A 21,777-nucleotide genomic window follows, 5' to 3' on the forward strand; every position below is an offset into this window, starting at 1 on the left:
TCATGCTGAAGCAGTATTAAGTGTCCCATTGAGATTTTGTTGGGAGGGGTTGAGGAAAAGAACCCTCCTTCCTTCCTTTTCTTCCTGCTTTGAGTAAACAAGATCTTGAAATGTTTTTCTGTTTAAATGAGTTCAGTACTGATGAGGAATGAATGTTCTTAGTACCTCCTTTTGGGTATGGTCCAACTTTATCTGGGAATGCATTTACCGGGAAAAGTTTAGACTAAGTTGTTTTTCCTAATCCAGCTTCTGGGGGTACCTAGCTAGTATGTTCTTTTTGCCTATTCCCAGAATGGATATTTACAAAACTGGAAAACCTATGACAAATATATATTCATTCCCAGTTTTTCATACATCACCAGCTTTATGAAGTCAAACTTTTCAAACAATAAAGTAAAGTTAATATGAAATAAAAGGCACTTTACATTTAGGTTTCATTTATGGGGTCTACTTTATACTGAAATTACCTAATTTTGCTTATAAAATGTATTACTTTTTATTATCATTTGGTAGTTATTTTAATCGTTGGCGTACACGTGTATACAGACAGATACGTATTGAACAAAACCATATGTTATCTAAATTTAAGACAAAAATCACACAATAACATGCACTGAAGACAGAAACTCTATTTTAGGTCGACACGTGCGCTAATCCAGAACACATGTTGAACTCATTTAGCATCGTAAACAGCAAATCCCCAGAACACCTGCACCTGCCTGGTACATACAAAATACCACATAATTACCTTAACATGTGGTGTAACCTAAACATTGTTTTTAGTAGTGTAAAAATGGCTCATGAACTATACTTTGTGTGATATACATCTCCCTGTATTAAAAGCTATGGGGCTATTGTTAAATGTCTAAATTCCTGCAAGCTGATAATGTTGTGAAATATTATGCATGAAGTTTGTTTGGTTACAACACAGAACTTAATTCTCTGGGATCAGTCTGATCGGCACATCTAGAACAACTGTGGCAAAACTAGTGTTATGTTAAATGATAGCACAGTATTATTATTAGTAATAATAGCATATATGGGGTTATTGAGATACTGTATTGAGGTTTTGAGGAGTAGTTGTAGTAGTGGTTGTAGTTGTATGGAAGAGGATGGCAATAATTAAACAGTGGTAGTAGTAGTAATAGTAGTAATAGTAGTAATTGTGGTATAGTTAGTACTATAGTAGAGGTAGCAAATGAAAAAAAAATGCTAACAGAAATGCATAATCCTTTTTTGCAAGTTACAACGTGGGTCTTAATTGTAGTCGATAAGCCTGTCTGCTTTTGTTCCAGGGCAGTGATAGTGGTTTCAAGCAGAAGTGTTCTATAATTTTAGTGGTCACATGACATGTTTGGAGGTGCAAAGAGCAGTTGTTTTTTTTTTTTTGCAAAGAGCAAAAATAACTGAAATGTTCGATCTGAGCTGGGAAAAGCATTCAGTCTCATGGTTCTGTTTATTATAAATCACCTTTTATATTGCATGTAATGCAGGGCTGGATGGGTACTGCTTCTATTAGTATCCAACACAATTTGAATGTAAACTTTACCAAAAAAGTTCAAGTACTCTAAATTAAAGTTGTACTATATAACTTGTAGGTGGAGGTAGAGGTTATTGTTTTGCCTGGAATGTTCCACAGTATGACAGTAAACTTATCAAAACCTGACACCTGGCATTTTCATTGCTAATGAAACATGAACTGGCTGTCCTCTCCACAGATCTGATGTGTAACTTGTTCTGATGACATCACCTGCTTGCCTCTGTTTTACACTGATACATTTATTTACATACTGTGGAACATTCTATGCAAAGGAATGACATCTCTATAGATACAAACAGATAGAAAGTTACCTGGGCCCAAAGGCAAATAATACCTTTTAAAATGTGTTTTATTTTATACCACTTTTTCTCAGTGTTTTACTTTGTAAATTAATCTGGTAAACATCACACATGACAGCTTTGTAAGAAGACCCCGCTCATGGTCTCACTCTTCATTTACTTTTATTAGCACAACATACAGTACAGTTAGTCCCTGTGGGAGTGAGGTCAGAATGACCCAAATAGGTTACATTTAAATTACTATGGTTTAAAAATACAATGTGTTTTTCCTCACAAAATTCCCTGAATAGTCTAGCCCTGGTTCCTAGATTCCTCGTTCACAGTTGAGTCTAAGTTCTTGACAGTGTGTTAGTTTCACATCTGGGCAGCTTTCCAAGAATGTATATCTGCGAGGAAAACACCATGGAGGTATGTAGCCTGTTTCCATGCACTAGTGAGTACGTTAACATGGCAAGTAAATATTCTTCGATTGCTCAGATTTTTTCAGATAACACAATACAGTAATAACATTTAGATGTGTGTTTATATGCACAAAATCCGATCATCAGAAACATCTAGTTCCAATTAATGCTGCACTATTTAACTTTTTTAAAGGATGGTCCCCCATCTGCTTGTCTCCATGGAAATCTTACTGCTTACCTGGAAAGTTCCACAGTCTGGCATTACATGTATCTATATTGCATTGATTCAATTACAGTAATTTTTATTCCTCAAAAATGACTTGTAAAACATGTATTCTCAAAGTGAGTGGGCTCATCTCTCCATAGATCTAGCCTGTAACTTGACCTGGAGGCGTCACCTGCTTGTCTCCATGGAAAAAAGATACATTTAATGCCATTCAATAGAATATTCTAGGCATCAATAACTTTTTTTTGCTATACTGCAAGCATCAGTATTTACAACATGAACTGTATATTTATATAAGACAGAGGTTTGTGGTTAAGTACAGTCAAAATAAAGGGGAAAATGCAACAGCAGAGATAATGATGAAAAAATAAATACTCACAATAAATACCTACATATAACAACAACATCTCTATGGAAACCAGTAAATGGTGGACCCCCCATCAGAAAAGTTACACCTTTAATTAGCAGATTTATAAAGTAACCGTTGTACTTATGAATTTTGCATTTGAATCTTTAACATTTTCTTCTTTGTCCTGACCACATTAGAAATCAGACTACCCACATCAGAAGTAGTATTTCGATGATTGGATATCTGCAAAAATCAGATAATGATCACATTTTGCAGTCTGTGTTTCTAATCCGATACCCCTCTCCTCTGATCTTTATGATGATACACTGTCCCGTGTCTGGATCGAACCAGTCCAAACCGGTTCCACAGGCACACCATCATTACCACCAGCTTCCCGTTTCCATTCCCAGATTTCAGCCTGAAACTGCTATGTCAAATTTCCTCTTTGAATGACAGCCGTTCAGCTAGTTTCTGTTCTGCTCAATATGACACACTTAGATCGCCTGCTCAAACCTGCCCTACAAATCAATTGCAATCTCAACAAAACAAGTTATTTTGACCTATAGTAACCTCCACCCATAACGTCATGTTCAGGTATTTACTATAGTATGCTTTTGTTTTGGATGTATGTATATGCATGTATAGGGATGCACAAAATATTGGGATTAGATTTGTGATATATATGTTTAAAAAGAAGGATTTTGTTCATAGTGCTCATTGTAAACAACTACAGGAGCATTAACATTTGAGATAGGACTGAAATATGAACTGATAAACTAATACAATGTGCGCAGAGGTCTAAACTACAAGTACAGCAAGATTTTTCAATATAAATAGAGAATATTTTCTTTGCAAAGGACATTCTATTATCTAAATTACTGCAGTGGTGGAACATAACGTAAAAGTAGTAAAGTACTGCATTCAAGTAAATTTTACATTGGATACTCTTGTACTTTTTATTCCACTACATTTTTTAGCTGGAGTGAAATGTAAAAGTATTTTTCATTATAGTTTGAGACACGCTGGAAAGTCTGAGGGTTTTATTTTTAACACGTTCATAATTTGAGCTAAGATATACAAATAAAATATATCAGTATCATTATTTTTTATTTAAATAACACATTTGAGTACTTCTTTCACCACTGGTGCCTTGATAATTGTGCTGACTCAAGTTGTGATTTTGAATAGATTGCGATACATTGTGCAGTCCTAGCATAATATGGTCAGAAGTGATGTAAGATGGACACTTAGTCGTCTGAGCCCTGGTGTTTAAAATGCTCAACTCCAAATAATCCAGTCTTGTCTAGATTATCTGATGTTAATCCAAATGTATTTCTTTATTGCTCCAGTAGCTACAATAAGTTTCTTGTGCAACTATCCAGCCATATCACAGATTTTTTTCCTTGACTGACCCCTTGTGGTTGAGTTTATATATTTGACCCTATCTCGTAATGGTCAGTGGTGGAAGGTAACGAAGTACAAGTAGTGAGGGTTTACACAGACAAGTAGTAAAGTACTTTACTTAAATAAATTTTTACAGTAGATACTTTTTACTTTTACTACATTTGAGAGCAGGTATCTGTACTTTCTACTCGCCTATATTTTTTAACTGGACTAAAAAGTAGAAAGTACTTTTCATATGATTTGAGGGATTCTTTTTACCATGTTTGTGGTAAGTTTTTGAATTTGAGTTTTGGCTTTGAGCAAACAAAAATAAATACACAAAATTAATGAGAAAAATGTATTGCTATATTACTACATTTGACACATGAATAAATTCACATTTGTGTCAAATACTTTTACTTTTTTACTCTAAAAGTACATTTTTAAACAGGTACTTTAATACTTTTACTTAGATTTTTTCATGAGATACTTTTACTTGAGTAACTTTTTACCTCTATACCTATACTTTTACTTAATTTGAGTACTTCATCCACCAGTGGTTATGGTATCATCAAAGAATCATGTGTGATTTTCCCGATAGTAAAAACTCACACCAATAACAATGTTCTATTTTATTTTATACGTTTGAGTTATGTTTAAAATGTTATACTTATACCTCAGACCTTAACTATCTATCGCAAAAAATATGATAAAAATCTATTCTAGCTTGACATCTCCTTGTATCCTCCATAAAATGTTGTGGTGGTTGTCATCACAACCAATGCTGCTATAGCAATCAACAGTTCTAAAAAAAAAAAGAAAGAAAGAAATCCACATGCATTGCTTCATCTGGTGTTATTAGTTGAACAGGACATAAATATTTATTCAGTGTAGTCATTCGAGGTGTAGTTTTCACACCACTGACTCTTTATTTAATTACACTGATAACATGTAACACCCAGCAGACATAAAGAGGGCAGGTTTGAACAAGCCTGGCTCTGTTTAAGTTTGAGTTAAAACTTAACCCAGTCACAACAAACAAAGAAGTTGCCTAACCACAGTCTAAATATAATTGGAGTAAAATAATATGGTAAAATATTAGTTTTAAGCCGCACTCTGTACTTTTTCACTACCTGCTTGTCTTATGGAGATGTTACTGCTTCATGTTCGACAGTATGGCATTAAATTGCTGTATACTGCATGCTTTCAATTGTATGTGTTTTTATTGGGCCAAAACTACGTTGAGAAAAATGAATTCTTATCGTGAGCATTGTCCACAGATCTGATCCGTAACATGGCCTACTGGCGTCACTGTCTTGTGTTCATGGAGGCTGATGTGTTTAATGCCATACCATGGAACATGTCAATGCAAAGCAATAACATCTTCGTAGAGACAATGTAGTTCTAAATGGTTTAATTTAAAGGTATGCTCTGGAACCTTTTTGGAGGGTTGGAGGATCAGTAGTGAACCATTCCAAGTTCCTGGCCCAATATTTAGTTTTAAAATATATTTTTTATAGTCCTGTATCTGTATAAGTAATTCATCTATAAGTAGTTTGTAGTAGTAAGTAGTAAGTTTGATTTTTTAACTCCCTGCCAGGTGACTGCTGTTGTGATTGTGGATTAACAACAATAAATAGAATTGAAAATGCATATAGACTAGGCCCTTTAAAAAAAAAAAAAGTTCCTGTTATGCTTGTTGTTGCTGCTTGAGTGAATAGGCTCTTTGTCAGCCCTACGTATCCAGGCAGAAAGTGGGAGTAGAGTACACACCACTGTTTGGTTTAAAGCAAATTTTAGATCTAGCTACATGTTTAGTTCTGCCGTTGAGTTATAGGGCAGATATAAAGATCCAAAAAGCTAGGTTTGTTGCAAAGTGCAAAGTTTCTGAAGAACCAACTGCTTAGTGTTATTTGCTGAGTTTAAAATGTTGTGGCTACTGCTTCCATTTTTTCTCAATTAGTTTAATCCTGAATGATTTTGAATGACGTATAAGACTAGGCCTATCATGATAAATACTATATTGACTATATGACTTCAAAATGTGTTACTGTGCCCCTAGAGTTTCTCTGCATATATATTCAAATATTTAAGTTTAGAGTTTTATATAACAAACTGGTTTCATTCAGTGCCTTGTAGATACATTTGACACTGACTACACACTGACATGTGCAAAGCAGACAGTTGTTACTCAAAAAATAACTTGATTTTTAAATAATTTGTATTTTAAAATGGTGTATTAAACATGTATACTGTAATGATGTGATAGTTTGTGTTTAGTTCAGAGTTGCCATCCTTTTGTTGTTCTTGTAACTGTTTACTGTAACTACTTTTGTATTTGACACTTGTTTGCTGTGCCGACAAGTTCACGTGAAGGTTTTATTGTCAGTTACTGGTCTGTTTTGGAGACTGGCTCTAGTGAGTTGAGACTGCTGTTGTTTTGCCCCCTGTCGACTCCCCTGGGTGTAGTTATTATAAACTGGTACCAAAAAGGTGACACCATGTATTTAAATAGGGGCAACATTTATATATATTTTTTTATATTGTTTTGGATCGTAGAGTATAAGTTTACCTTTTAGATAGACTCAGCCTAGACAATGACTTATTAATGACAAGGGTTTGACACTTAAGGAGTTGTAATGAGAGATGTAATGAGAGTAATTACATTAAACCATATATATATTGATACCCATTTGGAACCATAGCATTTGGAACCATAGCATTTGAGTTGGTGTCTTTAAAATGATGGGAAAACTTTGATGTTTTTACACAATTGCTCGTTTTATTTATACTTGATTATTGTAAAATCTGCCCCATGAGTCTCAAGGCTGAACATGAAAAACACATTCCTACCATGATTAAAATCCCTAAAATATCAGGACTCTCCTCTGACGACAGCCTAAAGTTACAGATTACAGTGTTCAAAAACACCTCCTGCCCCAAGGGGATTATGATGTTTTGATGTTTTTATTACCCACAAAATTATTCATTGTTTAAAACTCGACAGCATGTGAGGTCAATTCAATACAGGGATACAATATTTCAACATTTTGTACTAACTTTTTAATAGTGGTTCCTTAATTTCAATGAGAAAAATCATAAATCTACTACTACTGCTACTGCTCTTACAATAACTGCTACTACTACTACTGCTGCTACTACTACTAATACTACCACTACTACTGCTACTACTGCCACTACTACTGCTACTACTGCCACTACTACTACGTTCACATACATATACATGGGCAGGAAGGATCAAATGCAGAGAAAGAGTTGTTCGTATATGTCCTCATCTCTTGTAATCATCCTCTTTTGTCTGTTGTGGTGTGGAGCTGTTTTTGTTTCCTCTGGTGTTTCATTTGTCTGACTGACATGTTATTGACTCTCTCTCTCTCTCTCTCTCTCTCTCTCTCTCTCTCTCTCTTTCTCTCTGTCTCTCTTTCTCTCCATCTGTCCCCCTGTTATCTCTCCTTCTCCTTTACTCACTCTTGACAGGTCACAACAGTTTTGCTTTTTTCAGAAACCCTCCAGACCAGTTCCAGGCCAGTTTTTTTGGTCCACCACTATCTGCTTACTCATACCTGACCTTTAAACTCTACAGTTCACCTGACAAAAACATATTTTGTTATATTGTTTTCTGGCCCATTTTACTCAACCTGTTTTGCAGTTTATTTTGTCATTAATATTTCAATGACCCTACACCACTTTTTGAGACCCTCAGACCTTGCACATTCTCTCTTAGTCTCTGCTGCAGTGTGTTGATGTATTAGTTTGTGCAGACTTGGACAGATCACAGAAAGCATGAGGAAGTGAGAGGGGGTACTATATCTGAACGTGTTGACTGCACGTAGCTCATGGGTCAGCTCTGACGCATCTTGCTGACCACGTCATGTCCTTAGAGACCAGTTGGACTAGATCTATCCTGACTCATGTCTCACTGACTGATTTCTGTATCAGTGGTATGCAGAAGTACTCCCTCACCCATTCAAGTTGATGACAGAGCACAATGTTATAAGCACTTTTTAGAATAAAGTCATCTTATTTTTGTAGAATTTTGTAGAATTCTGGGTGGTTCATCACCAGCTTGTTTCTATAGAAATGCTATTGTGTTACCTGGAATGTTCCACTGCATGGCGTTAAACAGAGCTTTAATTTATTCAATCACATTTGCTTTTATTGCAAAAACATACATCCCTACTGTAGAACGGAGTCGCCTCTCCACAGATCTGATTTCTAACTTGACCCAATTTTATCACTTGCTTGTCTCTATGAAGGTAAATACATTTATTGCTATATTGTGGAACAACATGGGACAAGCAGGTAGTGAATCCTGCACCAAAATAGTTACATAGCGAACCTTAAAGTTTTTATTTAGATCAGTTTTGTTCATTGAGACAAATGCCTTCGACCAGATTGTTGCTTAAGTCCTAGTTTCCATTTAGAGACCTACTGGATAATTCCCTTTCACCTTACAAAGTTCTTGGTTACCCTTAATGGTCCTGGTACCTCTGGTTGAGAAACACAGCTCCATTTGACCCCATTGTTCTCGGTCAGTCCCCTGCTGTAAATTGTCATAACCTGTATTCTTCCACTCCAGTGCTACTACTGAAAAGTCTCGTTATTTGGACTGCTGTTAGCTAGGTCAGAGTCATTTTGGGCACTTACCTTTGCTCTAATTAACCAAAGAATGACGTTTTACTGAGGTGAGAGGGTTCGCTAGCTGCTAACAAGCTAACCCCTGCCGAGAAGGAGAGTAACTGGAGGGGGGATTCTTGGTACGGTCAGGCACACGGCTTTTTATAGTCAGTGTGTTTCTCTTAATTGGAATTAGCCTTGTTTGTACAGGTTCTGCATTGTTCTGTATGTTGTAACTAGTGATAGTCCAATATTTTAAAATGCTATTCATCAGTTTTAGGTTCCTTTTATCTGGTACAATTTTTAGGATAGTTAAAAAGATATGACATTTTGTTTTGAATGTTAATCGCTATGGCAACGGGCCTGTATCATTCTGAAACCCGTGGATAGATAGACTCAAATGCACAGTGTCAAATCAAACAAGTGCTCTACTCTCTCACTGGAAAACCTAAATCATTTTGCTGATATAGTTCCCAGATTTGAACTCAATATAAATGCACAAGGAAACATTGAAACATAGTAAATATTAAAACAACACCACAAATTGAAGTATAGTTGAGAGGTATATAGACTGAGCTAAAACCCACAAATACCCTACATTGGCTTAACTTAACTTTAAGTTAAGCTATATATATAATTTTATATATATATATATATATATATATATATATATTATAAAGCTATATATATAATTTTATATAATTTTATATATATATATATATATATATTATAAAGCTATATATATAATTTTATATAATTTATATATATATATATATATATATATATATATATATATATATATATATATATATATATATATATAATAATTATTTTTTTTTTTCAATTTAAATGTTGACACTTTACTAGTTTAAGAGTTGTCTTGTTAAGTGACTCCCACAATCTTTAAAAGGCGTGATCTAAACCCAATGGCATAAGATACATAACCTGTTTCCCCCAGTGCCCATATCAGATCTCTGGAGTGATGATGCTCTCTGCATCTGCTGTTGATCTGCAGAAGTATCTTATTTACATTTGAACTCTGGGTTTGGAACAGTGTGTGCAGGGCAATCTTCTCCTATCTTTATTGTGCAACTCTGTCCTCCACGTCAGATACTAAAACAACTGTGGTGACATGAAGAATTTGCAACCAGTCGTGCAAAACCACTGAAGCTACACATGACACTGGTCTGTTTGTGATTAGGGTGTAGTTCATGTGACACATATGGGAAACATTTTGTTAAAGTGGGCATATGAAAAATGTACTTTCATGAATGCTTAGTCATTACATAACAATTTTCCCTCATTGTATGTAATTTAGATTATTTATATTCATGCATGTTTGAGTAATTGTGTATTGACATGCATTCAGGGTTTGAGTGCTCAAAAAAAAAAAAAAAAATCATGTTTTCACCTACCCCCTTACTTAGGCTTACTTAAGATAATTAAAAACATTTAGACTCTGTCATACATGAAGGGTTCAAAAATGCCAAGCAGCCTTTTTTTACAGTAAACACATTAATGAAAATCTGCAGCTTGATATAGTCAAATTTCTCTATGAAGTGGTTCTGCTAATGCTGCAGTTTTAAACAGGAACTCAATGGACCAGTTTCTGTTATTAAGGTGTTTAAAATCCTTATTGTTCTTTACACTGAACCAAGTAATGATCTGCATATGTAATAATTAATGTTATAATAATAACACCAAATCCTAACATGTCTTCCTTGAATACAAATCTATACTCTAGATCAGGGGTCACCAACGTTTTTGAAGCTGAGAACTACTTCATGGGTACTGAGTCATAGAAAGGGCTACCAGTTTGATACGCTCTTCCGAAATAACACATTTGCTCAGTTTGCCTTTAGCTATAAATTATTAATAAAGATTCATGATAATCATCTATGTGAATACACTGATCACGTTAATGATTTCTCACAATCAATAATGACAGCCAGGTGGGAAACAGATATCAATATTTAGCACTTTAACTTTATTAATCTTAGTAAATAAATAATTAACTTTTCAGACGTTCACTTACAGTACATCACTACATCTCACAGGAAAAATGTGAAATTTTCACCAGCCACGGACAAACATTTTTAACAAAACATAAACTATGTTGCACCATATTTCAAAAAGTTATCAATTATGTAATGCTAAAGAAAAATCAACTTACATATTTTTTAAATGAATCTTGTGACTTTTTTGCAGTTCTCGTGATAAAAGACTGTTGCTGAACCAAAACTGCCTTTAGCTCACAGGCTTTTTCTGCCCGTTGTGCACGTCCTGGTGGGCAGTTAGCATGGTGCTTTTGTGACACATAGTGAAGCATCTCTCCACATTATGTCGCTTTGCCGTCACCACAGTCGTCCCACAGATAAGAGACATGCAGATTTCTTTTACAGTCAAAAAATTTATTGTGAAAGTGATCATTTTTTTTCTGCCATGTTTTTGGGGTAAGAAACTGCATTCAGTGCACATCTTCACAGTGCTTGCAAGCTGAGCACTGGTTTTGTCACGCGCACAATACTAACCTTTGACCTGAGGTCAGAGTTCACCTTAACTTTTCTAAACTTCACATATAATGAACATGTTTTTAAGACATTGTCATGTATATATATATATATATATATATATATATATATATATATATATATATATATATATATATATATATATATATATATATATATATATATATATATATATATATATATATATATATATATATATATATATATATATATATATATATGCAAAGGTGATTAAAAAAAAGCAACAGAATTAAAAAAAGCTACAGAATAAAATTTTATTTTAGATGCAGCTCATTAGTGAGTTGTGCTATTTTTAGAACCGGTCTACGGGCAACTCATGTAGTCCTTAGGGGTATTGTTGACCCCTAATCTAGATATATAATGTCATATTTTGCTCTCTTCTCAGCTTCCTAACATGTTTGGAGATTTGAGGTCCACCTTCATTGCTTTGATGATCGGCTCCTATGCTTCCTCTGCTGTCACCTTCCCTGGCATCAAGGTAATCCACAGTATTAACAATATGTACTCAAGTAAAAGTACAGTTAGATTGCTAAATGTGTATTCAATTTCAAGTACTGCTGCCAGATTTTACGTGAAGTAGCTAAAGTATAAAGTAGCATGCATGAAGAACCTACTTAAAGTACTTTTTAACATAATTTTTGTAGCATTTTAGGTCAGTCTTTCTTATCAAACCTGATTCATAAAAGTGCTCAATGTGTAATTATGTTGTTTTAAGACACAATATGCATATTCTCAGCGCGCTGGCTAATCAGCTATTATGTGTATTTTTCTAAATACAAAGGAGTAGATCCAGCAATGACACAAATGTGTTACCTAATATATTACTGCAAGTACATGTTAAAAAAATGATTAAAAAACAATTGTTCTAAAAAATCTACTCAGTTACAGTAATGTGAATATTTGTATTAAGTTACTTTACACACCTGGTAATTTCACAAGTTATTAACTGCCCTCCCCTCTCTCCTTTACTGTTCTTACACATCTGGCAATTCGAAAATGTGATATTGATTTTCCATTACATTTTTTCTATTATGTTTAGGTGATTTATGATCTCGGTGCCACCTTCATCTCCATTTTGCTGGTTTGGGCTGGCTGTGCGTGCCTCGTCTTCCTCAACTGCTTTGTCAACTGGCCCCTAGAACCGTTCCCTGGCCCCGAAGACATGGATTTCACGTAAGACATAACAACAACACCAAACGAAACAAGCTAACATTTCTATAGCCTCAAGTGCAGTTTCAGACATCCATTATAATGCTATGAGGTTACACCTGCGCTAAAGTGGATTCACGCAGAGCCAAAACATCTGCCTTTAAGCACACAGAGATCGCGTAGACACTCAAGGTCAGAAAGGAGGCTAGCTAGTCTAAATCCCACATAATGCACCATAAATCAGAGCTTTAAAACAGGAAATAGCGTTAACACTGAAGATCAACTGGCTTCCCTTTTATTTGCTTGGATCATAAGTCTTCAACATGTCTTCACTGGCAATTTTTTCCAGTTTTGTCCTAAAATGTTATAATATCCGTAGAGGAAATGTTGTGGAGACACATACAATAAACCCATAGGAAATTACACAGACTAGATTGCATTGATAACTAGATATTGATCCTCGAGGATATTAATGTTTCAGTGGAAGTATCACAAACATAGGAATGGAGATGCTGTGTAACAATGTTACTAAGGTGTAATAAAATGTGTAAATACAAATAAAATAAATAAAGTATGGAGCACTGATGGTAAGAAGAGAATACATGGGAATATTTTTAAGTATTTTTAGAACTACAATTTTAGTAAGGAGTAAAGTAGTCCAGAAATGGCACTGTTTTTTTTTTTCAATTAATTTCAATTTTATTTATATCGCACATTTAAAACAACTTCAGCTGTCCAAAGTGCATCACATAAAAGTCAACAATAAACAAACATACAGGGTATACAATACATAGGTCAAGAATAATAATACAGTAAAACACCAATATATCCCATCAAGCTAGTATTAAATGCCAGGGAGAAAAGGTGGGTTTTCAGTCTAATCTTTAACTACGTTAAAGACTGAGAGGAACTGACAGGCAGAGAGAGCTGTTCCGTAGTCTGTTGTGCTGCCACATAAACTAATATCTAGATTTACACAGTCCGCTATCCTGCTAACAAACTTGACAACACATTTATAGAAGAATTCTTTGTGGTAAAGTCTAGTGCACTGATACCATGTTAAACACTTTACAAATGTGGGGAAAACTTCACCGGAGGACACCTCTACTTTTTGAAAGGTAGGGTATATATTTGTGTGTCATTTCTAATGCTAATGCTAATTTTGGAGCCTATTAAATATTTAAATAATGCCACTGACTGAAAAAAATCTTCACCTAAAAGTAACTGGGTTGTCCTTACAAATTATTATTTTTTTTTTTATTTTACATTTAACAATTTAATAGAAGTTAGCATTAGCATTGGCACACAAAGACATACTTTTCTAAAACCTTTCTTTTAGTGCAACACCATAGACATATGAGACATATTGTCGTGCACAGAGGCATTTATTTTGGCCATGATTATCTTGACACAAAATTTCTATTTCGTCCCATTCGTAGAATAATACTAACTCCATATTCCAGGGTGAAGATAAAGTTCAGCTGGCTGGGCTTTGATCATAAAATCACAGGGAAGCAGTTCTATCGTCAGGTGACCACCGTGGGCCGACGCCTCAGTGTGGGCAACACTCTGCAGCCTGCTCCCAATGAACTGGCCACTCAGGAGGCCAACAAGCTGTGTCTGTCTACAGTGGACCTGGAGGTCAAGTGCAACAAGCCCGAAGAGAGTGAGTATCTAGTATATGTGTCTATCAGGGATTACATTATGAATTACTGAGGAATTTTGTAGACTTCACTTATTGGCAGATAAGATTAGTCAACAGCAAGTTAAAGACACTATACCTGTTTTGTACTGTCTTAAAAATGTGGGGGGAAAAACAGTCAGTTTTTAAGGGCCCATATTATGCTATTTTCTGATCTGTGTTATAATGTTGTTTCCTCATCACAGACATACCTAGTGTTGTGTTTTGTTTGATTCACACAAAAACCCTGCATATTTAGTTCTCTCAGACAGAAAAGCCTCTGTTCCACCTTGTGATGTCATGTGATAATACAGGACGTCCTCCTTTGTATTTTTTCCCTAGAATCATTTGGATCATTTTAGCCCTGGAATTGCCAATCTCTACTAAACGTAAAGGTAAAAGGTAGCTGTTAACTTGAAAACTACCGTTTCATGACATCACAAGGTGGAACAGAGGATTTTGAGCTTTGGAGATGTAAGCAGACATATAATGAATAAAAGGGTTATTCAGACATGTCTGAATGAAACAAAACTCCAGGTATGTTTTTGAGGAGGTAACAACAATATAACATGACTTAAGGCTCATATAAGTCAATTTTGTGTAATACAGGACCTTTAAGGAAGACAAAATTATCTACGATTATAAACATTAACACATGACATTTGAACATTGCAATGTAGCAACTTTTTGTCTCTTGTATGTCATTTAATCCTTAGGAAATGTACTAGTTGAGGTGTGGAAAATGCTATTTGTAACTTATTTGCTAAAAACATGCAAATAACACTATAAAGTGTTTCAGTACATTAACTAGTGTATCTTCTGAGTTTTGCTAAGATACAAAAGGTTTACAAAGCTGTTTTGCATATAAACAGTGACTGCATGGAATCATATGCTATATGCAGATAGAACACAGAAGAACCAAGTCAGTGTATTTACTTATCAAGACTGGATCAAAGCAGCTCAAATAACACTTTTAATTGAAGCCTCTCCTATTAAAATCCCTTATACAAAAATGTACATACGTAAGAGGTTGGCAGTATATTGACATATTGTTAATGCTGTTTTGAAGCTATGCAAAACTTGAATTTATCATTTATTTAAAAAAAAAAAAAAAAAATCTTGAAAATGTTGAGCTGATTGAAAGTAAAAATGGAGCTAACTTATGTTGCAACTTTCCAAATAAGGATATAAAGTAATATTTCTGTGTATTTTGGAGTTATTTTACAGTCCTTTGACATTTGCCTGATACTTAAACCTCAACTAAATATATTAAATAATTATTAATTAATATTAAAACATCTACACTCATTTCAGTTGGATTGCAATTACATCTTCCTATTTCTGTTATCGGGATATTGCAAAAAATATAGTTATACATTTTACAATTTTGTCCAAAACTGGTCAAGTGTTGTACAAGTAAGTTTAAATCCAAAACACCTAGTTACCTTTGTCCCATATCTCACATTGCCACACTGACCTGACTGACCCCAACACCTCTTCTCCAGTCCTATTATAACTCAGTGACTTACAGTTGGGGGTCTGCTGCCCTCCCTCTCTCTTTTCGATACTAATGAACCGTGCACCAGGTCCGGACTTTTTCTTAGAAAATCCTGTCAGCGGGAGAAAGGCAAACAGCAGGGGGCAGTGTAGAGGGTTTGGTATTTAGCTGTTGCACGTAATACTCCTGTCCATTCATGTATTTTAGGCTAAGTTGATACAATTGGTGTTGTACAATGACGTTTTTGTCATATGTAGACAGTTGACTTTTTGGGGATTTGTGGAGATACAGATGTATTGGGAAATCCAAACTGACCCTAACCAATTTGACTGAATAAACATGATATCACCTATGACAATGTCAGTCTTTTGTTAATTTTTATAATGTTGACAAAAACATATAATGGTGTCAGAGAAAGGAGGGAAAGACACAGTTGACAGTTTAACCTGAGACATATAATTTGTTAATAAGAAAGAACCAGACTGTTGTGGCTAGTTTAGGCAAATGCTTTGCTAGATTTTGCTTTATAAACCCCTTGGGCCAAAACACTTGGTCCTGGTTTCTACCACACACTGGTACAGCACAGAGGCTCATTTCCCTGCATGAAAATTTAACATAAATGTACCAAATGACACCATTTATAAGCCTTTTTTTGCTCTATAATTCTGCAATGTTAGCTAGTTTGTCCAAATAATTTCCCTTGTGAATGAAGCTTGTCTTAGAATGTAGTAGAAACATGTAAAACTGATAAGAAGCAAATTAATCACATTCACTTTTGTTAGTATGTCTTATTATTATAATGTCTTAATCTGAAATGCTTTTCCTCTGGTTCTCCCATTTGTTGTCTGCTATAGACCCTGGGACTCCTGTTTGTTGTGAGCCATGAACATTAGTGTCATTTGTGCAGCGACCATACATCACGTTGGCCAAACTAGAGCATCTGTGTTCACTTTCCGTTTATAAAATCAGCCCTATTAATGATCAACCTTTCCTTGCAGCTCCTTCCACTTGTTTAAATTTTGTCCACAATTTAACATGTGTTTCCTTAGTGACCAAAGCCATTGTGAATATTTAAACAGGTCAAGTCACTTAGCCTGAAGAGGTCAGATCATACAGGGAGTTTTCCATTTTAAAGTTACTATGAAACAAGAAAAAGGTAACTGACAAAGATTTGAACCAAAACTGTTGTTTATTAAGATTCAAAAACTTGCATGTTTTATTGTTACAGTAGTTGAGTATAACATACAAAATATATAGGAGAAATTTGAAATATCTGGTATAGGCTACTGATGGTTTTGATTACCAAATGTAGGGATGAGAGACAGTTTCACAAAAAAAAAAAAAAAATCACAAAAAATAAAATTGACAAAATTAGCTTTGAATTGAATTGGATTAATATAAAGTAAAGTAGATCCATTTGCTATGATGTCATCTGAAATGTTAACACTGCACACTTGTTTAAGGTGCACAATGTGGGGTATGGCACCTGCTTGTCTTCATGGAGATGTTATCACTTTGTCAGAAATATTTCACAGTATACCATTAACTTATCAAATGTTTGTATATTTACCGGCTTGTGTTTTATTGCTGCTTGTAAAATGGGCATTCTTACTGTAAGTGGGTTTACCTCCACAGATCTGGCCTGTAGCTTGATGTGATGGCTTCCCTGGAAGTTTAATACTGTATTGTGGAATATTTCAGGCAATGAAATAACATTTTCTTGAAAAAACAGAGCTCGCCTTTAAGCATTAGTTAAGCCTTTCCATAGTACTTACCACAAATACTTGTTCTAGCAAATACTACAGTTTATTTTACTCTTACTTATCTTTCGAAACAATGTTACTATTCAAAATGTAACAATACGTAAAACCAGAGCAACCATGTGTAAATATGTGTGCGCCTGTTAAAACCTAAAAGGAAAATGAAATGAGTAAAAAGGTACACATTGAAAAGTCAAACTAAATAATTGCATAACCGTGGTGAAATGGCAAATATAGCATCCCTGTGTAAAAATATGGAAATGCATACGACCCTAGCAGCATCGTACTGTACAAAAATATGAAGCGATACAGTGTGAGAACTAACAGCATAGTGGAACATGTTACGATAAAGTGCCAACAGGGCCATCTATGCACAGATTATGTAAGAGGTTACCAGTATACATATTTTGGCATCTAGTGACTCTACAGGATAAAATGGGAACAATGATTGGAACGTATTTTGGTGAATTTTGCAAATGGCAGCTCTTCTAAAGTTTCATTTTTGTATTGCAACTTTGTGAATACCTTTTCTTCATTTATTTTTATTTATATAGAGAGCCCAGTGCAGGTATGAGTATAAATGTACATGGTCATTGGTGATTTCATATTTTGATTCTTTGCCACATGTGTTATAAAAGTGCGACTTCCAAGATTATATTTACATCCAGTTTTTAGCCTGTTTTTTTTTTTTTTTTAATACATTTTCTTGTATATTTCTATTTTAGGTTGTGTTTGGTTTTTATAAATCAGGTGTGATAAGACAGTGAGACTCTTATCTCAGTGTTTCCTATTGATTTCTGACTGGCATCTCATATATAGCCTACCTTATTTTAATAATATAGTAAGAAAGTTCCTGAGTCAAAATCCCTTTACACCCCCGGTAATGATCTTTGATGACCCCTTGATGTGATCTTTAAAGTGGTCTTTAATAGAACATAATAAGCAGTTTTATAGCAGTTCAAACTTCAAACTATTTTAGCAGCTTTTAACATTTTTTTTTTTTTTTTCAATGCTACTCACTCATGTAGTCTTAATATCAGATGTAAACGACAGCTTCATTTTTTGTTCCCACAGGCCAGTCATTCATGCGCAGTATCCTGAGCCCCATCTTCCTCCTCTCCCTCATCACTATGTGTGTGACGCAGCTGCGCCTCATCTTTTATATGGGAGCCATGAACACCATCCTGGAGTACCTCACTGAAGGGGACCTCAGCACAGGTATGCGCCAGGAAGTACCACTACTACTGCTAACACTACTTCTACAGGAGGAACAGTCTGCTGTGATTGGCCTATTTAAAGTGATGAAGTTTAAGAACAGTTTTTTAGTTAGTTAGTAAATGGGCTATTGTGAAGTTTAGGGTTTGGGAAATGGTTTTGGTTAGAGTTTGATTAAGTTTTGGAACATCTGTATAATCCCTCAGTCATGCAGATGTCATCCATAGTAAAAGAAAAAAAGTTAGCTCCTTCCTTCAGATAGATATAAGGTAGTGTCCACCAGCAATCTTGACCAGAACTGAAGAAGTGGCTTGGATGAGCAGCTAAACATTTTCTCTCAAAGAACTTTTTTGTGCAGTTGACAGACTTGAAATTTTCTTTTACTAAGTTTTAGGAATAGAAATATTTTAAGGTGAGGAAACTGGTTAGAGTTAGGGAAATGTTTTGTGTAAATAACATGTTAACAGAAGCAACAGTATAACATTTTAGACCTGTTCATAGCAACAGAAGCTAACATGTTACTGTGGCAACCAGCGCTACACGATCACTTCTGCTTCTCCAGACCTGACTATCTAGTACTAACCCTCACTACTTCTGCTGTTACTGCTACTACAATGTCTACTGCTGCAGCTAATACTTTTACTATGCCTACTACTACTAAATACTACAAGTACACCATTATCCCAACATGCTTTTTTCTCAGGCGTATTCCCTCCCTGCAAGTGGTACTTTTAGTTTTAATGGTAGAAGTAATAATAATAATAATAATAATAATAATAATAATAATAATAATAATAATAATAATAATAATAACAATAATAATAATAAAGTAATAATAAAAAGTTATATTATATTAGTTAGAAAATGTTATTTAATGCCATGAAATGTTTGTATTAGTTGCATTACATTAACTGAGGTTGCAATTTAAAACTTAAGAAATGGCAAAAATTTTATGAAATTTTGATTTGATGCGATGTTGGTGATAGCAGTTGCAATAGGGGCAATAAGACAACCTCATATTCAAATTTCATAATATTACTGTACATGATAATTCCTACATTTTTGCTTGTGCTAACTTTACTATGTCTGCTATGCCTGTCTGGCTTAAACTGCTTATGTTCTTATTTCTAACCTCGTTCATGTCTACTCCTTCCTCTGCTCTGTGTTTCCTGTCACGCTGGCTTCCTGTTTCAGTTGAGAAGATGGAAGTTGGTAAGAGATTTCAGGATAAACTTTCAAATTGCTCAAACGTCCTACAGCTCCCTGCTATCCTTGTCTGTCTTATAAATGCCTGTTATAAATGTGAAAGCTTTTGTCCATTTTAGCCTAGATGCATCAGGATTTTCCATAGACATAGAGATTAGGGAAAATCCTTAAACAATGTAGTGTAAAAAGTGTCTTGCCCAAAGACTCAAAGGCAGAATTTGATTTGTAAATCTTTGAGTTAGAGGAGGAATGTCTCAGAAAATTCTAAATTATCAAAGCTCAAATTGAAAAAAAAAATCTAATTCAACTCTTGAACAAAGATATGAATTTGGACCAAACATCCCATAACATCCCCATGCTATTGTATTTTTTTAATTTTCATTTATATGCTAAACTAAACAGATGTATCTTTTCTGCTCCCCAGTGAGTGTGTACACCTCCATCTTTGGCGTCCTGCAGCTCCTGTGCCTCATCACGTCTCCTGTCATCGGTTACGTAATGGACTGGAGACTCAAGGACTGTGAGGATGAGAATGACAAACTCACTAAGAGGTCAGTCTCTGCATTTCACCTTTGATTAGCCTTGTCATGATAATTACTGTATCGACTTATCGTCCAATACATGCTGAAACAATAATTTTTGGGGGTCAGTATTTATGGTGGGGACTTTTTTTTTTCAATTATGAACTATATATAGAGTACAATTAGAATATGTTTGTTGGGGATAAATCTGCTTTATGGTTTGGGTTCAATATTATCATTTGTCATTATATTTACTTCAGTAATATATTGCACTTTGACCTATTTATGGTTTTCCACTTCCTGTTTGAGGGCATCATTTTTAGTACTAGTTTGGTAATTGCTAAGGCAACAGTGCAAATTTTTCATTACACATAAAGAAACCCATGAATAGAAACAAAAGATGCCCTGCTTTTATTTCCGTTCCTCTTATGGTCAATTGTAAAAAGTAATTTAAAAAAAACGAAACACAGTGCTACATAGGAATAGAAATTAAACCCTTAAAATTTTTCCTAAATGAGTTAAATATGCTCTACCTGAATTTGAATTAAGTGCATGTTTTAGTCCTGGTATTGCATCACGACAGACAGACAACTGTTGGGATAGTCACAAACAGAAACATGATTGACATTCATCTTTGCACCTAAGTCAACAAAAATGTTTCCTTGACAGTTGCTTTTATAAGGTTGAACAAATATCTAAACTAAGAATTAAACGAGTGATTTCAGTTCCTCTCCACTCATTTCTCTCTGGCAGTTCCTTCTATGTGGTTATCATTGAACAAAAATGTTTTTTAAAAGTCCTATATTAAGCAAAATGGACTCTTGCGAGCTTTAAGCCATGTTAGAACATTGTTACATCATCAAAAACATACGTGGAGTTGTGTTTTGTTTCATTCACACATGTTTGAGTAAACCTTTATTATCAGGCTGTACTTAAGTACACTACTTTTACTTTGCTACATTCCACCACTGAACAATAGTCATATCTTAACTTAAAATTAAATTGTTTGTAGCAAATTGTAGTATTTATTATTATTATTATTATTATTATTATTATTATTATTATTATTATTATTATTATTATTATTATTATTATTATTATTATTATTATTATTATTATTATTATTATTATTGATAATAATAATAATAATAACAATAATAATAATAATAATATATTTTTGGAGCGCTTGTAAATTTGGGAGTATGTCTTTGTAATCTCTAAATTGTCTCTTTTGCTTCATAGATTCAGAATTATTGTGCATTACATTTGCTTCTCTTATTGTATAGCAGTGCGGCAGATCCATACCATTAAAATGCACATACATTGATTTGCATAGAATCGCAAAATACTTACTACTAT

At 34.4% G+C, this 21,777-nt stretch overlaps 1 protein-coding gene across 1 annotated transcript in view; it reads left to right on the forward strand.

Moving 5' to 3' along the window:
- Positions 1-21,777, forward strand: part of LOC117380440 (large neutral amino acids transporter small subunit 4-like) — a 42,272-nt gene that overhangs the window by 15,205 nt on the left and 5,290 nt on the right. The window contains exons 6-10 of the mRNA XM_033977247.2: positions 11,774-11,866; positions 12,428-12,561; positions 14,001-14,203; positions 18,551-18,694; positions 20,322-20,448. Coding sequence (XP_033833138.1) covers positions 11,774-11,866; positions 12,428-12,561; positions 14,001-14,203; positions 18,551-18,694; positions 20,322-20,448 — 701 coding nt within the window. The remainder of the gene's footprint in view (positions 1-11,773; positions 11,867-12,427; positions 12,562-14,000; positions 14,204-18,550; positions 18,695-20,321; positions 20,449-21,777) is intronic.

This window comes from Periophthalmus magnuspinnatus, chromosome 13 (assembly GCF_009829125.3).
Source record: "Periophthalmus magnuspinnatus isolate fPerMag1 chromosome 13, fPerMag1.2.pri, whole genome shotgun sequence".
Taxonomy (NCBI): Eukaryota; Metazoa; Chordata; class Actinopteri; order Gobiiformes; family Gobiidae; genus Periophthalmus; species Periophthalmus magnuspinnatus.